Raw genomic sequence first — 17,611 nt, forward strand, 5'->3', positions numbered from 1 at the left:
TATCAATGATATTATTATACTCGTTGGTATGGTCTTACAAAAAAAACTACTCCAAGTGAATCTCAATATGGTCAAAGTCAAACCAGCCTTTGACTTCATTTACAACTAACCCCCCTATACTTTGTATTTAGGTCATCCATTGTCCCAAAACAAGATATTAATCTGAATCTTGGTATTCGGCAAGAAGTCTTCAAGTCAAACAAAACGCCGGTTGAGGGAAACGAAGTCTTGATGAAGTTGTTTGTATGCAGACATGTAATGATCCACGGCGAAGGACAGCTGCCTTATCGCTTCCCTTTTCTCCTCCGACACCACTTCCACCTCTTTTTCCAATTCCACCACTTTCACTTTCAGTTCATCTGTACATGAAATTACAGCAGCATCATGCTCCCGATTCAAATCATCAACTAACTCACACTTTTCTCTAACTTCCGTTTCCAACCTTGTGATATCAGTTTTCAATTTATCCTCTTCGGCTGCATGAACAGTTCTCATTTGATTAATCTTGGTACTCAATTCTATGATTTCATCATCTCGCTTTGATATATCAGCTGTGAATCTGATAGCTTTCTCATGCAGTTCATCATTCCGGACTTGCTTTGAATCTAATTGCTGCTGTAACGAGGTTATAGTTTGACCAAGTGATAAAAACTGAGTTTGGTCAATATCTTTTCTAGCCAGCTCTTGTTTTAGCTTTGAAATTTCATTGTCTGTTGTCAATACTTGCGTTCTGTAGACCTCTATCACTTTCCCCATTGTTTCAATCCTACGAGTTGACTCAGCCACCTTAGCTTTCTCAACTTCAAGAAGGGCGTTTTTGTCTTCTAATAAACTCTGGGCCTTCTTGCTCGAAGTAGACAGCTCTTCTTCAAGAACTGAAATATTTTTCAGTAACTCCTCAGTGTCATGAACCTTGGTTTCAAGAAGGGCATTTTCGTCTTCTAAACTCTGGACCTTCTTGTTCCAAGTAGACAGCTCTTCTTCAAGAAGTGAAATCCTTTTCATTACCTCCTCAGTGTCATGAACCTTGGTTTCAAGAAGGGCGTTTTCGTCTTTTAAGCTCTGGACTTTCTTGTTCGAATTAGACAGTTCTTCTTCAAGAACTGAAATATTTTTCAGTAATTCTTCAGCGTCATCAACTTTGGTTTCTTTTACCTTTAATGCATCGTCATTGACTGGTGAAACTAGACGCTTGTTGATACACATGATAGATTCTGATGCGGAAGCGGAATTGGATGATTTTAAGATGGAAGATTCTGAGCATTCGCTTCTAGAAATTTGAAAACCACCTCCACTTGAGAAAGTAAATTCAAAATCGGCAGGTGTTTTGAATTCATGTTTTTTACTCGATTCAGTAACTTGAGGAGAGGTTGAACTGGAAGAATCAACTTGCTGTGTCTTGATCTTTATGGGTGTTGTAAATTTATGTGTGTTCTTGTTGACTTCTTTAATCAAATGATCAGCCAATTCCCCATGCATGCGTGATAACTCGGTTACCAGTTTTGTCAAGTTCAACTTCTTGCAATCGTAAATTTCGGCTGTTATTTCGGAGAATGTTTCATCTTGTTTGATCAGATCAAGGATTTCTTTGACACATTGCTGGAACCCTAGTTTCCCAGAAAGTTGAAGCTCAATTAGTGTGTAGATTGAAATGTAAAATACATATATTTAGTACCATAATTGGAATGTATAGTGATGAAATGATTCTGTAACTATTCATGTTCTGTAAGTATCTTACCTTCTACATTTTCTGCCATAATCTGAGTATCCCATCCTTGTGACTGTGATTTTGATTCGACGCCCTCCATACGAAGAGACCAATAGCCCTTCAATACCTGCATATCATAACATAAGATTAAGTCTAGCTTCCGGTTTGAGTCATATGCGAGAGACTTGAGAGGATTATTTCATAAAGAGTCGAAATCGAATGACTACAATTGAACTGTGTAAACATCTAGGTATTGTGTGCTATGTTTCTTACTCTGTTTTATGTTCTTGATTCTTCTTGATTGACTGCGTAACTTTCATATGATTCTTGATAATCACATTCTGACGTAATCCAAAAGTTCGATTCGTCTGTAGGTTTTGCTGCGAATTCAAATTGGAATCCCTGCAGTTCATTATCACTGAATTCATGTAAAATTCATTCTACAAAGCAATTCGTAAATGTAACGAAAATAACAACAATTAACCGAACACCGACATCCCTACTAATTATAATCAACATCCGATCTTCCACAACAAATCGAAGAGAACATCAGTGAATCAAAATTAAAAGAGGAAAGTTGCGGATTTGACTAACCTTTCAGAAGAACTGAAGTTAATTCGAGAGATTTGGTTTGCATCTGAAATGATCACTGATTGGAAATATCAAAGCTCGTTCTGTTACAGAGAGAGACTATGGAATGAAGTAGAAACGGGCGAGAGAGGTCCGAACCAGAATAAAAATCCGGATTTTAGGGAGCGAATGTTACCCGCCTTTTTTCATTTTAAATATGCAGCGACTAAAATAGCCTTTTTAGGTTTCCCAAAATTACAGTTGGAGAAGAAGTTGAAGGATTTCAAGGTATTTTCATATATGGTTGTTTGGGATAGTTAAAGATTGAATGGGTATTTCTGAAAAAGAGTAATTAAACCTTAGAATCAATGTTTTAAAAAATCGGTTGGAATGAACCATACATAGCGGTTCAATCCCCACCGATTTTATGTCAATCTCTAAGCTGAATCGAAATGAACGAAATATTCAAATACCGGGTTGAACCGGTATGATAAAACCGGTAAATCGTTTGAACTGATTTATTATATTTGTATGGTTAAACTTTCCTTAGTCCGAAGGAACAATCAATTTTCAAAGCAAGTTGAACATTTTTGGAGTATACACAACTCGAATGTCAACGCACACCACCACCAGATTTACAATATTTTTTAGTTGAAGAGACTATCGAACCGGTTAAAAGGATGGTTGAAACGGGAATCGATCATAACAATTCAGCTAAAAAACCAGGTTTTTAAACATTGCTTAGAATGTTCGGATAAGTCCCAAACAAATTCTTTTTTAAATATAAATCATCATTGGAAATATTATCACAAAAACCACATAAATTAGAAGTTTTATCATAAATTGAAATTTACGTCTATCAAGAAGTTTGGGATTTTTTTTGGTTATATTTAGCTTTTTTGAAGGTCAAGCTAATAACCATTGCCAACTCTTGTAAGCGGTATGATTTTTACTTTAAATATGTTTTTTTTGTATATTTATACATAGTGTTGATGTTAAAAAAGCATATTTATATACAAAAAAAAATTAATTCGAAATTCTATTTATAATTTTTTTTAAATGCATTTATATATTAAAACATAAAATAGGTAAAATGCACTTATATATTTAAAAGTTTATATATGTTAAAATATCTATTTGTATTTATGAAAAAAAAAAAAACATGTTTTTAGAATTGTAAATACATAGTTTTACGTATTTAAAAGTGTAGATACATTTTTTTTAGAGTTGTTAAAAAAATATTTTTTAGACGTATAAATACTTTTTTTAATGTAGATAAGTTTAATAAGAACATACTTATGAAGCTTTTGTAAAATAATAAACTATTTATACATTTAACCTATAACATCTTAGAATTTAAGACCAAAATTTTATGTTTTAATTTATAAAACAGATTACTGGAAACATCTACAAGGTCATATCATATCATAAAAACTCATAAGTCATATAACTCAAACATGTCATAGTAAAATAATATCAGAGTACAAAATCACAAGAATCCCTTAGTGCGGAAAATCATGTGTGATGCGTTGCAGTCATGTCGGCTCCTTTCCTTTTGAAGAGGACGTACCTGAAACCAAAACAAAAAACCGAAAGCACAAAGTTTAGTGAGTCACCCCATCATACCGCATACCATATAATACACATACCGCCTAGCATATTTGGGTGTTGGCTTACCCCTTCGGTCTCTTTCAACTGGTAACTGCCTAGCATATCTGGGTGTTGGCCTATCCCTTCGGTCTCTTTCAACCGGTAACCGTCTAACATATTTGGGTGTTGGCCTACCCCTTCGGTCTATTTCAACTGGTAACCAGGGACTATTTCACCCTTACCACTACCACATAATACCCTAGCATATACATATACATCACATACTACCTAGCATATTTGGGTGTTGGTCTCCCCTTCGGTTTCTTTTAACCGGTAACAGGGTCTATCCAACCCTTCCTACCACTATTACATGATAACATAACATACTAACACATAAAACATAACAGATAGTGTCATACTAGACAATTATCACAAAGACAATCATCTCGACTATAATCAAATACTAGTGGGCCGGCATTGGTGCCTTCGACCCACTCCTACTGGAACGTAACTCATCTCAAATGTTGTGAAGTAGTTGGACTGTCCTCAGCTCTTAAATCTGCCCCACTCAAACTCCTACACATAAAGATTTCCCTTAGTTACCCTTTCATGCTCATAACCCTTTAAGGGTCAACTTTGGTCAAAGTCAAAGTCAAGGTCAACACGTTGGTCAAAGTCAATCTCTTGGTCAAAGTCAACGTTCCGAGCTGACCATTAACTCATTGAGTTCCATAAATCATAAAACTCAGAAACCGCGATCCAACTCGTCGAGTTCTTTCACAACTCGTCGAGTTCCTCCTATCCATAGTATTGGGAATTTCCCATTCTACTCATCGAGTCATCCTTGAACTCGTCGAGTTTTTCCATTTATAGAATCGGGACATTTCGACCTAACTGGTCGAGTTCCTCTATGGACTCAACGAGTTCTTCAGTCTGTTAAGTCATCTTAAAAGATTAAGCTCCTATCCTTCAGATTTAGGCTCCATACTTCATCTACATACTGAAAATGTCCTTTTAAGGGTAAAGTTTCCAACATTACCCGTTAATAACCTCCCTTAATGGGTTTAGCTCAAACCCTAATTCTTTAAGATCTAGATCTTGATCCAAAAGCCATATATACTTCAAATTAAGGCATACAAACTAAGATCTAGACCCTAGACACCATTTGAACACGTAAAGTTTCTGCCTTTATCTCCATGCATGGGCTTTTGGGGCTTAAAAGGCCAAAATGACATCTTAGAGCTTGCATGGGGCTCCAATGGCCATAAAGTTTGCACCTTTATGCCATAACAGCCCTCCAAGGTCCTAGATCTGGAAGTGTACCCACTTGGGACGCTCATTTCTCAAAAGCTAACATTCTTGGACCAAAAACCCCATAAAAGTGAAACGAAGAGATCAAAGAAATAATTAAGCAAGTTAGAGACTTGCATACCCGAAAATGCTGCAAATGGAGTGAAGTTTTTGGATCTTCTCTCTTTCTCTTGATTCCTCTAGCTTCTTCTTCTTCCACAAGCTTCAAATGCACAAGTGTTCTCTCAAAAATGTCTCGCAAGCTCATATAAGGCATTAGGGTTTCGTGGCTAGGGTTTTGGGACGTAGAGGTTGTAAATGAGGCCAGCCTTTGAGAGTTAATGAGTTTAAATAGGGTGCAAAACCTTGAAGTTAGTGTTTCACTCTACCAGCCCTACTCGTCGAGTTGGGGCTCTCAACTCGTCGAGTAGGTTTCTGAACACGCGTCCCAAAATAATTCCTACTCGACGAGTTTGGGGCTCCCAACTCGTCGAGTTCTTCTATAAAAGTGCATAAATTAAGATTTTAAATACGTACCAGGAATTAGGCATTACAAATCTCCCCCACTTATTTTAGACTTTGTCCTCGAAGTCTGTTGCGTCTGGAAATAGCTTTGGGTAGTGCTCTCTTATCTCGTCCTCCGACTCCCACGTCCATTCCGAGCTCTTGCAGTGCTGCCAATGCACCTTCACCAAATCCACTCTCTTGTTCCTTAGATCCTTCGTCTTCCTGTCGAGGATGGCTACTGGTTGCTCGATGTAGTTCAGGCTGTTATCTACCTGAATATCCTCTAGAGGAACCACCGTAGAGTCATCTACCAAGCACTTCCGCAAACTGGGAGACATGAAAGGTGTTGTGGATCTGACTAAGCTAGGCTGGCAGATCCAGCCTATACGCCACCTTGCCCACCCGGGCTATAACGCTGAAAGGTCTGATATACCTGGGGCCCAACCTGCCCTGTTTTCTGAAGCGGATGACACATTTCCAAGGTGACACCTTTAGAAGGTCTCACGGCTAGGTATGGACCCTTCGGTCTTGTGTCTCGGTGAATACCCTCCGGTCTCACTACTCGGTATGGACCCTCCGGTCATAAATCAATATATATACACAGAGTAATATAACAACATAATTCGCAAAGACAAAGTGCATAATATCATATATCTCAGTATAAGCAAATAAGACCCTCCGTTCAATAACACAATAAGACCCTCCGGCGCATAGTAACTACCATTCAGGTAAGTATAGTGAGAAGACTCACCTCGTAAAGTAAAGCAAGTATATCATGCACCCGAACTGTCGGTCTAGACTCTACTTAACATATATCGCATATATCTCTAATTAATAATTAATATTAACAATCCCCAAAAGATGTTAGTCTAAGTTCCTCCACTAAATCTATGAAGGGTAAAAGACCATTTTACCCCTACATGGCCTCCAAAGTCCACAACTTTGACTAAAACCCTAAAAGTCACCAAAAGTCAACACCCAGCGTGTACATTGGGCGTACTAATGACCATGCAGGCATCGGGGAGGCTCAGCGCTACGTTGTGCGTAGTTGGGAGTATGCTCGACGTACGTCCCAGACTCACTTTTCTCACTCTCTTGGTCTTAATTCGTTAAGACCATAGCTACAACCTCAGATTTGGACTACTTGGAGTCTATCACTTCACAAAGTTGGTGACTTTAAGCCTTAGCATGGCCGGACAAGTCTAAAACTCATAAACTCTCATCCTTTACTCATAAAAGTCCTCATAACTCATGCATGGAGAGATCTTGACGACCAAGATCTCATTTTTATGATTCCAAATGACTAAAAACACCTAAATGGACATTTATTATGCTCTGGAGTTCATCAAACTCATAAATTTTCAAGCTTGGGACATAAAACCATAATTATGGACTAAAACATGAAGTAATCAAAACAATCAGAAAGCTTGGAGCTTGATACCTCTGAATGGTGCACCAACCACAAGGAAACTCAGATCCAAAAGCTTGGACACCAACTCTTCTTCCTTACAAGCTCCTTCTTCACAAAATAATCTACAAGATCATTCAATAAGCTTCAAATGCTCACACAAGCTATGAAAACAGGTTTTTGGGTTTGAGAGGAGTTGAAAGCTAGAAATGGTGGCTAGAATGAGGCCATCATGTTCCTTAAATAGAGACACACAACACAATTAGGTTTTACATTCTGAGCCTAGTACGCCCAACGTACTAGGTGGCCTCCGCCTCCATAATATGCACATGAGTACGCTGAGCGTACACATGCATACGCCCCACGTACTCATTTGCCACTTTTTTCTCAATTAAGGGCTAGTTTTGAAAATTCAATAAAAGTAAAGGTCACTGATACATACCTTATCTCGGGATGTTACATTTAAAGTATTAATTCATATAACATTTTGTTTCCAAATCATTCAATGTGAAAAATAGTAATTAGAAATCAAAGTACAATTTTAATTAATCAAATGCGGAATAAGATATGGGGGATGATGTGAAGTGTAACGACCTAATTTTCACGTCCAAAAATTTCGTTTTTAAAACATTACTTTAGAAAACATTAATAATTAAAACATTGCTTAATTAAACCATTTCACATCGAGAACCGAATTTGAAATCCATAATAGTTAAACAACCAAAATGTCAGAGTATCAATCCCAGGGTAAACTCATAAATGCGGAATCAAAGGGTGTGTGTGTGATGAGCCGCTACCGCGCCTGCTCCTTCCCCTTGGCTGAAGAGGTACCTGAAACAACAACTGAAAAACGTAAGCACAAAGCTTAGTGAGTTCCCCCATCGTACCACATACCATATAACACATATCATACATACTGCCAGGCTATTCTGGGGTGCCTGACTACCCGGTACGGCCATTCTGGGGTGCCGACTACCCGTGCGGCCATTCTGGGGTGCCGTCCTACCCGTGTCAAGCCATTCTGGGGTGCTGACTACCCGTGTCAAGCTATTTTGGGGTGCTAACTACCCGTCGGTCCTGACAACCGATCCTCGGGGACTGTTTCACCCCCTACTGCTACTTACACATATATCATACATAACATATTATCAGACATATTTGGGGTTTCTGGACTACCCTTCAGTCCTAACAACCGAACTCGGGGACTGGTCCCCTCCTACTACCTCTATCGCATACAACATAACCAGCCAGCATGCAAACATATCATCACATACTGTCAGACATTTCTGGGGTGTCTGAACTACCCTTCGGTCCTAACAAACGATCTCTACTTCTATCACATATAACATATCATGCTAGCATATAACATAGCAGGTAGTAGCAAACCTAGATGATATCACAAAGACAATCATCTATCATACGACTCCTACTGGTGGGCCGACATTGTGGTCGTAGACCCACCGCTACTGGAAGGTAACTCACCTCAAAGTAGCTGCTGATCTGATCGGGAACTGACTGTCTACTGCTGCTGCTGCTGCTCCGAAAATCCTCAGGCTGTAATTCCCACAACATACTCAATCAATCACTACTAACTGACCTTTGGGTAAAATGACCATTTTACCCCTGATCATGTCATAAGTCCAAATCAGAGTCAACTTTCAGTTGACCCGACTCGCCGAGTTGGCTGTCCAACTCACCGAGTCCCTACCCAAACGATTGTCCTGAATCCCGTTTCTACTCGTCGAGTTAGGCGTTGACTCGACGAGTTCTCCTTCCAAACTGATGTTCAAGTCCTTCATCCTACTCGCCGAGTTGTATGAACAACTCGCCGAGTTCATCTTCATCCGATGAACACTTATGCTAAGACTCGCCGAGTTGTACGAACAACTCGTCGAGTCTGTTCTTGATCTAAGAAGATTGCCTTGAACTCGCCGAGTCAGGGCATTGACTCGCCGAGTTCCTTCATGGATGAGTTTGGCTTCCAACTCACTGAGTCACACCCTGTGACTCACTGCTCACACTCGACACTACGAAAAGGGGATAAACTCGGAGACTCGTGAGCAGACTCGCCGAGTCAGATGAACGACTTGCCGAGTCGTTACCATGCAAGCACTATAAACGCGATTTTGCTTGGATCCAGTCCATGCCATTCACAGATTTGGGTTCCTAGAGCATGAATCACACGTAAAGTTTCCAAATTTACGTGTAGATATTCACCACTAAGGGTTTTAGGGTTCAAAATGCACCCAAAAGGGTAGATCGAGGGTCTTCATGCAATATGGGTCCATAAAGGAAACAGATCTGAGCTCCTGGAGCTCAACCATGCCTAGATCTAAAGGCCAATCAACTTATTACGAATTGTATTACACATACAAGCTTGGGGAAGGGCTCAAGAAAGACTTAATGGAGTAATAAGCATAGAAACAGAGGGAAAACGGGTTATACCTCAAAGGAATCACTAAGAGAACACTAAGATGCTTGGCTTCCTTCCCTTCCTCTTGATCTACTCCACTTCCTTCTCAAAACCTTCAAAAACACACAATAATGCTTCAAACTCTCATGGAAATAAGCTTTGAACGAGGGTTGGGGGCTCTGAGGGTAAATGGGGGCTGGCTTGGGGCAGACATGAGGCTTAAATAGGGTGCAAACCCCTGAAACTTAGGGTTTCATCCAACAGCGGTGACTCGCCGAGTCCGGAATATGGACTCGCCGAGTCACCAACTTAAACGTGTCCCGGGTCCCGTCTCTACTCGGCGAGTCGAACCTATGACTCGCCGAGTCCAAGGCTAAAAATGGAAAATACTTAAATAAGATTTACGTACCCGAAATCAGGTGCTACAAATCTCCCCCACTTATTTTAGACTTCGTCCTCGAAGTCTGCTGCTCGATCCTGAAACAGCTCGGGGTAATGTTCCATCATCTCGTCCACCGGCTCCCAAGTCCATTCCGAACCCTTACGGTGCTGCCATTGCACCTTTACGAGCTCCACCCTCTTGTTCCTCAAGTCCTTCGACTTTCTGTCGAGGATTACGACTGGGCGCTCAATGTAATTCAGGCTGTCATCAACCTGAATATCCTCTAACGACACTAATGCTGAATCATCCACTAGGCACTTCCGCAACTGAGAAACATGGAAAGTGCTGTGGATCTGGCTGAGCTCGACTGGCAGATCCAGCCTATACGCCACCTTGCCCACTTGGGCCACAACTCGGAACGGTCCAATGAATCTCGGGCCCAACTTGCCTCGCTTCCTGAATCGAATGACGCCCTTCCACGGCGACACCTTCAGGAGAACCATATCCCCGACCTGGAACTCCAGGTCGGATCGGCGCTTGTCGGCGTAGCTTTTCTGCCGACTCTGAGCAGTCTGAAGCCTGCTCCGAACCTGCTGGATCCTCTCGGTCGTCTTGAGCACCACTTCGGTGCTCCCCATGACTCTCTGGCCAACTTCACTCTAGCATATCGGGGTCCTGCACCTCCGACCGTACAACATCTCAAATGGGGGACGGTCAATACTGGCGTGGTAGCTGCTATTGTAAGAGAACTCAGCCAAGGGAAGATAAGTATCCCAGCTACCACCGAAGTCTAGCACGCACGCCCGCAACATATCCTCCAGAGTCTGGATGGTCCGCTCGCTCTGACCATCTGTCTGCGGGTGAAAGGCGGTGCTAAAATGTAAACGAGTGCCCAACTCATCATGAAATCTCTTCCAAAACCTGGAAGTAAAACGCACATCCCTGTCCGAGATAACCGATACTGGCACCCCGTGTCGCCCCACGATCTCCCTGATATAGATGTCGGCCAATTTCTCGGCCGATATGCTCTCCTGAATCGGGATAAAGTGAGCACTCTTGGTCAATCGATCCACGATGACCCAAATCGAATCCACTCCACGCGCGGTCCTGGGAAGCTTCGTGATAAAATCCATCGTGATATCTTCCTATTTCCACAACGGGATGTCCAACGGCTGCATCTTGCCATGCGGTCTCTGATGTTCGGCCTTGACCTTCCTGCAGGTCAAGCACCGCTCGACGTACCAAGCCACATCCCGCTTCATGCAGGGCCACCAATAATCTAGACGAAGATCCCTATACATCTTCGTTGCCCCGTGATGAATAGAGAATCGGGACTTGTGCGCCTCCTCCATCAAGATCTGGCGCACACCTCCATGATACGGCACCCACACCCTACGATGTAGTGTCAGTAGTTCTCGGCTATCATAATCGAAGGAGGAAACCTGGCCCACCACACGCTCGCTCTTCCGATGTTCCTCCTTGATAACCTCCTGTTGAGCCTCCCGAATTTGCTCCAACAGGGGAGTCACTACGGTCATCCTCATGCAGATATCCCTGATCGGCGCCGCTTTGCAGCTAAGTGCATCGGCCACCACGTTGGCCTTCCCTGGGTGGTAAAGGATCTCGCAATCATAATCCTTCACCACGTCCAACCACCGATGCTGCCTCATGTTCAGATTCGGCAGATCCATGAGGTACCTCAAACTCTTGTGGTCCGTGTAGATGGTACATCAAACCCTGTAGAGGTAATGTCGCCAAATCTTGAGGGCAAAAACCACCGCCCCCAATTCCAAATCATGCGTCGGGTAGTTCGCCTCGTGAGGCTTGAGCTGCCTCGAAGCGTAGGCAATGACATGCCCCCTCTGCATCAGTACCGCGCCCATCCATGAAATGGACGCGTCACAATAAACCACAAAATCCTCTACGCCCTCTGGCAGGGCTAAGATCGGCGCCTCGCACAATCTCTGTCTAAGTGTCTCAAACGCAGCCTGCTACTCGGGTCCCCACCGAAAGACTACGACTTTCTTCGTCAGCCGCGTCAGGGGTACGACTATCTTGGAGAAGTCCTGAATGAATCTCCGATAATAGCCTACCAATCCTAGGAAACTCCGAATCTCAGATGGAGACTTCGGAACCTCCCATCTCATCACGGCCTTGACCTTGGCCGGATCGACCATAATCTCGTTCTGGTTGACAAGGTGTCCGAGAAATTGCACCTCGCGCAACCAAAACTCACACTTGGAGAACTTGGCATACAAGCTCTCCCTCCTCAAGGTCTCCAATACCTCTCTCAGATGCTCCTCATGCTCTTCCTGTGTCTTGGAATAAACCAAGATGTCATCGATAAAGACTATCACAGACCGATCCAGCATCGGTCTACATATACGGTTCATGAGGTCCATGAACGCGGCAGGAGCATTGGTCAGCCCAAACGGCATCACCACGAACTCATAATGGCCATAGCGCGTCCGAAACGCGGTCTTCTACGTATCCTCCTCCCTGACCCTCATCTGATGATAACCCGAACGCAAATCAATCTTGGAGAACCAAGATGCTCCCTGAAGCTGGTCAAAGAGGTCATCAATCCTCGGGAGTGGGTAATGGTTCTTCACCGTTACCTTGTTCAGCTTCCGGTAATCTATACACATCCGATGCGACCCGTCCTTCTTCTTCATGAACAAAATCGGGGCTCCCCAGGGTGAACTACTCGGTCGAATGAATCCCTTGTCTAACAGCTCTTGCAGTTGTGTAGACAACTCCTGCATCTCAGGAGGAGCCAACCGATACGGTGCCTTGGCTATCGGAGCCGCACCAGGAACGAGGTCAATCCTAAACTCAACCTGTCGCTCCCTAGGTATCCCAAGAAGCTCCTCTGGAAAAAACATCTGCGAAATCTCGCACCACCGGAACCTCGCTCACCGTCGCCTTACCCGCCTCCCGGGTATCCATCACGTACGCGACATATCCTGCGCATCCCTGTTGAAGGTATCGTCTAGACCTCGCTGCCGAACAGACTGTAGGTCCACACTGTGGCCTCTCGCCATGAATCACTAACTCTCCCTCACCTGGGGTCCTGACTCGCACTAGCTGCTGTGCGCAATCTATCACCGCCCCATTGGGGCTCAACCAATCCATGCCTATAATCACCTTGTTCCCACGCAACGGAATGGGAACTAAGTCTACCAAGTAGCGCTCCTCAAACAAACGCAATACGCAATCTCAAAACACCATCGATGCTCGCACCGATCGATCATCAGCAATCTCTACCTCTAAAGGGCAATCTAACTCGCCCGAAGACTCATGAAACTTCTTGCTAAGCGCAAGGGAAACAAATGATCGGGATGCACCCGAGTCGAACAACACCTGAACTGGGATGTCGTTCACATGGAACGATCCTAATGCATACACATACATACGGAGCACATATCAATATCATAACATCATAAAAATAAATTAGAGGGAAAGAATCATACCCGTCACCACATCGGGTGCGGCGCGTGCCTCCTCGGCGATCAGCTGAAATGCCCGGCTCCTCACCACTGGAGCCTTTGCCTTGCCCTGCCGGCCATCTGTGATCCGCAGGGTCGCTGGAGCTGGCGCCTTCATTGGCGCCGAAACTGTCAACTGGGGGCAATTGGCCTTCTTGTGGCCCCTCTGGTTGCAGTGGAAACACAGCAACTCAGACGTCTGAATAACTGCTGCCGGAGCAGTGCAATCCCTGCTAAAGTACCCAGACTTGCCGCACTTGTAGCAGCCTGATGATCCCAACCTGCACGCCCCCTCGTGCGGCCTGCCGCATTTCCTGCAACGGGTCGGTCCTGACTGGCCTTTCAGCTTACCATCTGATCCCTTGGGCTTCTTCCCCGAAGCCCCTCCTGTCTGTCCCTCCTCTGACTTCCGTTTCCGGATGTGCTCCAAATCTATCTCCCTCTCCCTCGCCCTGGCAATCATGGAGTCCAGGGTGGGGCAAGCTGAAAAACTAACGTGCTCCCGGATATCAGCCTGGAGCATGTCATGATAGCGGGTCCTCCTCATGTCTTCATCGCCCGCATATTGGGGCACCAACAGGGCCCTCTCCCGGAACTTGGCGGTGATCTCCGCCACAGTCTCCGTCGTCTGTCTCATGTCCAAAAACTCCCTGGCCAGCTGCTGAAGCTCGACAGCCGGCGCGAACTCTGCCCTGAACCTGGTCACAAAGTCCGACCAGGTCATAGCCTCGATAGCTGAGGCTCCCAACGAGTCACCTACTGACTCCCACTAATCTCGAGCTCGGTCTCGTAAACATCCTGCTGCATACCTCACCTTCGACCCCTCGGGGCAGAAGCTAGTCAACTGTGCAGACTCGATGTCCGCAATCCATCGCCTGGCAACAATGGGGTCTTTCACCCCGTGGAAATCCGGCGCACCACTGCCCCTGAAATCCTTGAAGGACAGTGTGTGAGATCCCGACTGGCTAGATGCCATATCACTCCTGAATGCCCGAAGGTGATCCTCCATCAACTCGATGATCCCTTCCTTGATCGACCCGAAGATAATGGGAGTCGACTTAAGGATACCCCTGGTGATCTCTGACGCGATGAACTCGCGTAGTCCCTCATCTACCGGCTCGGAACCTGATCCTGAACCTGACCCCTCTCCTGAACCGCCATCTATCGGCCTCGATCGAAGTACCACCATTCTGCAATACATAATAACAATCATTAGTGATACCGATACTTCCTGAGGGATCACTGCTACTTACAAGTTCCCTGGTCTTATCTTGGCCTTCCTTGGTTCGGGTACGGATCCTCTGCTTTCATTAGTACGGGCCCATACTACCTTCCACATCTATACGTACCTTCTTCAAGGAATGCCTCGACTCCACCAGATCCCTTTCACTATTGCTGATCACTGCTATACTCATCCTAGGCTTGCCCTGGGGAAATCTCTGATTCTACTCTATCCAGTCCTCAGCTGCTGCAGGCCTCCTTGTAATTCCAATTAGCCATTACCCGAATACCATCACATGTGACGAGGCTCAGATAATCCTTCGAGTACCCGACTCGTCCCTACAACGGTTGGACTCAAACAAGAGCTGCGCAGTAGGATCAAATCCGACACTCTAAGATTATTCAACCCTGATCACATGTGACATGACGTATTCGCCTAATGGCTAACTCCCATTATTCAGAGTCCCACATAGCACGAAGCAAGCAGCATTCAGACGAGGGTAACAATCTCAATCAACTTTGTCTGCTTACAGGAACTGTACTAGCATAAAATGCTAAGCTCATATTACAAGGCATAACCTAATCAAGCTATCCTACTCGCTGTCTACTCAATACTAGCATGCAATTCTCATACAACTGAAACACATAAAGCAGGCACATAAGGCATCACTCCTAGATCCTTAGTCCTATTCTAGCATGCTGTTCTACAAAAGCTGATAAACATAACATAAACTTGCATGGGTACTTTGGGGAATACTTACTTGAGCTCGGCCGGTCGCGCACATCACACACTTCGTTCCTTCTCAAAACTCTTTTCTCAATCTTTAGAAAACATTTTCTTTTGTAAAATCTTTTAATCCCTTGATTTGAGTTCAGACACCCCCGAAGGTGTGTCCGAATCCCTCAAACCAGGGCTCTGATACCAACTTGTAACGACCCAATTTTCACGTCCAAAAATTTCGGTTTTAAAACATTACTTTAGAAAACATTAATAATTAAAACATTACTTAATTAAACCATTTCACATCGAGAACCGAATTTGAAATCCATAACAGTTAAACAACCAAAATGTCAGAGTATCAATCCCAGGGTAAACTCATAAATGCGGAATCAAAGGGTGTGTGTGTGATGAGCCGCTACCGCGCCTGCTCCTTCCCCTTGGCTGAAGAGGTACCTGAAACAACAACTGAAAAACGTAAGCACAAAGCTTAGTGAGTTCCCCCATCGTACCACATACCATATAACACATATCATACATACTTCCAGGCTATTCTGGGGTGCCTGACTACCCGGTACGGCCATTCTGGGGTGCCAACTACCCGTACGGCCATTCTGGGGTGCCGTCCTACCCGTGTCAAGCCATTCTGGGGTGCTGACTACCCGTGTCAAGCTATTCTGGGGTGCTGACTACCCGTCGGTCCTGACAACCGATCCTCGGGGACTGTTTCACCCCCTACTGCTACTTACACATATATCATACATAACATATTATCAGACATATTTGGGGTTTCTGGACTACCCTTCAGTCCTAACAACCGAACTCGGGGACTGGTCCCCTCCTACTACCTCTATCGCATACAACATAACCAGCCAGCATGCAAACATATCATCACATACTGTCAGACATTTCTGGGGTGTCTGAACTACCCTTCGGTCCTAACAAACGATCTCTACTTCTATCACATATAACATATCAGGTAGTAGCAAACCTAGATGATATCACAAAGACAATCATCTATCATACGACTCCTACTGGTGGGCCGACATTGTGGTCGTAGACCCACCGCTACTGGAAGGTAACTCACCTCAAAGTAGCTGCTGATCTGATCGGGAACTGACTGTCTACTGCTGCTGCTGCTGCTCCGAAAATCCTCAGGCTGTAATTCCCACAACATACTCAATCAATCACTACTAACTGACCTTTGGGTAAAATGACCATTTTACCCCTGATCATGTCATAAGTCCAAATCAGAGTCAACTTTCAGTTGACCCGACTCGCCGAGTTGGCTGTCCAACTCACCGAGTCCCTACCCAAACGATTGTCCTGAATCCCGTTTCTACTCGTCGAGTTAGGCGTTGACTCGACGAGTTCTCCTTCCAAACTGATGTTCAAGTCCTTCATCCTACTCGCCGAGTTGTATGAACAACTCGCCGAGTTCATCTTCATCCGATGAACACTTATGCTAAGACTCACCGAGTTGTACGAACAACTCGTCGAGTCTGTTCTTGATCTAAGAAGATTGCCTTGAACTCGCCGAGTCAAGGCATTGACTCGCCGAGTTCCTTCATGGATGAGTTTGGCTTCCAACTCACTGAGTCACACCCCGTGACTCACTGCTCACACTCGACACTACGAAAAGGGGATAAACTCGGAGACTCGTGAGCAGACTCGCCGAGTCAGATGAACGACTCGCCGAGTCAGATGAACGACTCGCCGAGTCGTTACCATGCAAGCACTATAAACGCGATTTTGCTTGGATCCAGTCCATGCCATTCACAGATTTGGGTTCCTAGAGCATGAATCACACGTAAAGTTTCCAAATTTACGTGTAGATATTCACCACTAAGGGTTTTAGGGTTCAAAATGCACCCAAAAGGGTAGATCTAGGGTCTTCATGCAATATGGGTCCATAAAGGAAACAGATCTGAGCTCCTGGAGCTCAACCATGCCTAGATCTAAAGGCCAATCAACTTATTACGAATTGTATTACACATACAAGCTTGGGGAAGGGCTCAAGAAAGACTTAATGGAGTAATAAGCATAGAAACAGAGGGAAAACGGGTTATACCTCAAAGGAATCACTAAGAGAACACTAAGATGCTTGGCTTCCTTCCCTTCCTCTTGATCTACTCCACTTCCTTCTCAAAACCTTCAAAAACACACAATAATGCTTCAACATTTTTCTTAATTATAAAAATTAATAATGAGATAGTGAAATCTAGAAATGGTCATCTAAATTGGATATCTTATTTGAATACGAAGCTGGTTATAATAGATATGAATTTTCGCGTAAATGGATCCAATTGATTCAAA

The 17,611-nt window shown here is 44.1% G+C and overlaps 1 protein-coding gene across 1 annotated transcript; it reads right to left on the bottom strand.

Annotated features, from left to right (window-relative positions):
- On the bottom strand, positions 1-2,463 carry LOC111883692 (protein NETWORKED 4B). The gene is made up of 4 exons (XM_023880019.3): positions 2,303-2,463; positions 1,982-2,110; positions 1,739-1,835; positions 1-1,607 (listed from the first exon to the last, which is right to left on the bottom strand). Exons 3-4 carry the CDS (start codon positions 1,806-1,808, stop codon positions 196-198), a joined length of 1,482 nt encoding a protein of 493 aa, XP_023735787.2. The 5' UTR covers positions 1,809-1,835; positions 1,982-2,110; positions 2,303-2,463; the 3' UTR covers positions 1-195.
- Between the last annotated feature and the right edge of the window lie 15,148 nt (positions 2,464-17,611).

Source organism: Lactuca sativa, chromosome 2, assembly GCF_002870075.4.
Source record: "Lactuca sativa cultivar Salinas chromosome 2, Lsat_Salinas_v11, whole genome shotgun sequence".
Classification (NCBI taxonomy): domain Eukaryota; kingdom Viridiplantae; phylum Streptophyta; class Magnoliopsida; order Asterales; family Asteraceae; genus Lactuca; species Lactuca sativa.

What these genes read in the sequence shown, in the direction of transcription:
- LOC111883692 (XM_023880019.3), bottom strand. Translation starts at nt 1,808, where the DNA reads ATGGAGGGCGTCGAATCAAAATCACAGTCACAAGGATGGGATACTCAG. An exon ending in TATGGCAGAAAATGTAGAAG is followed by an intron (nt 1,608 to 1,738) that starts GTAAGATACTTA and finishes CTGGGAAACTAG; the next exon opens with GGTTCCAGCAATGTGTCAAA.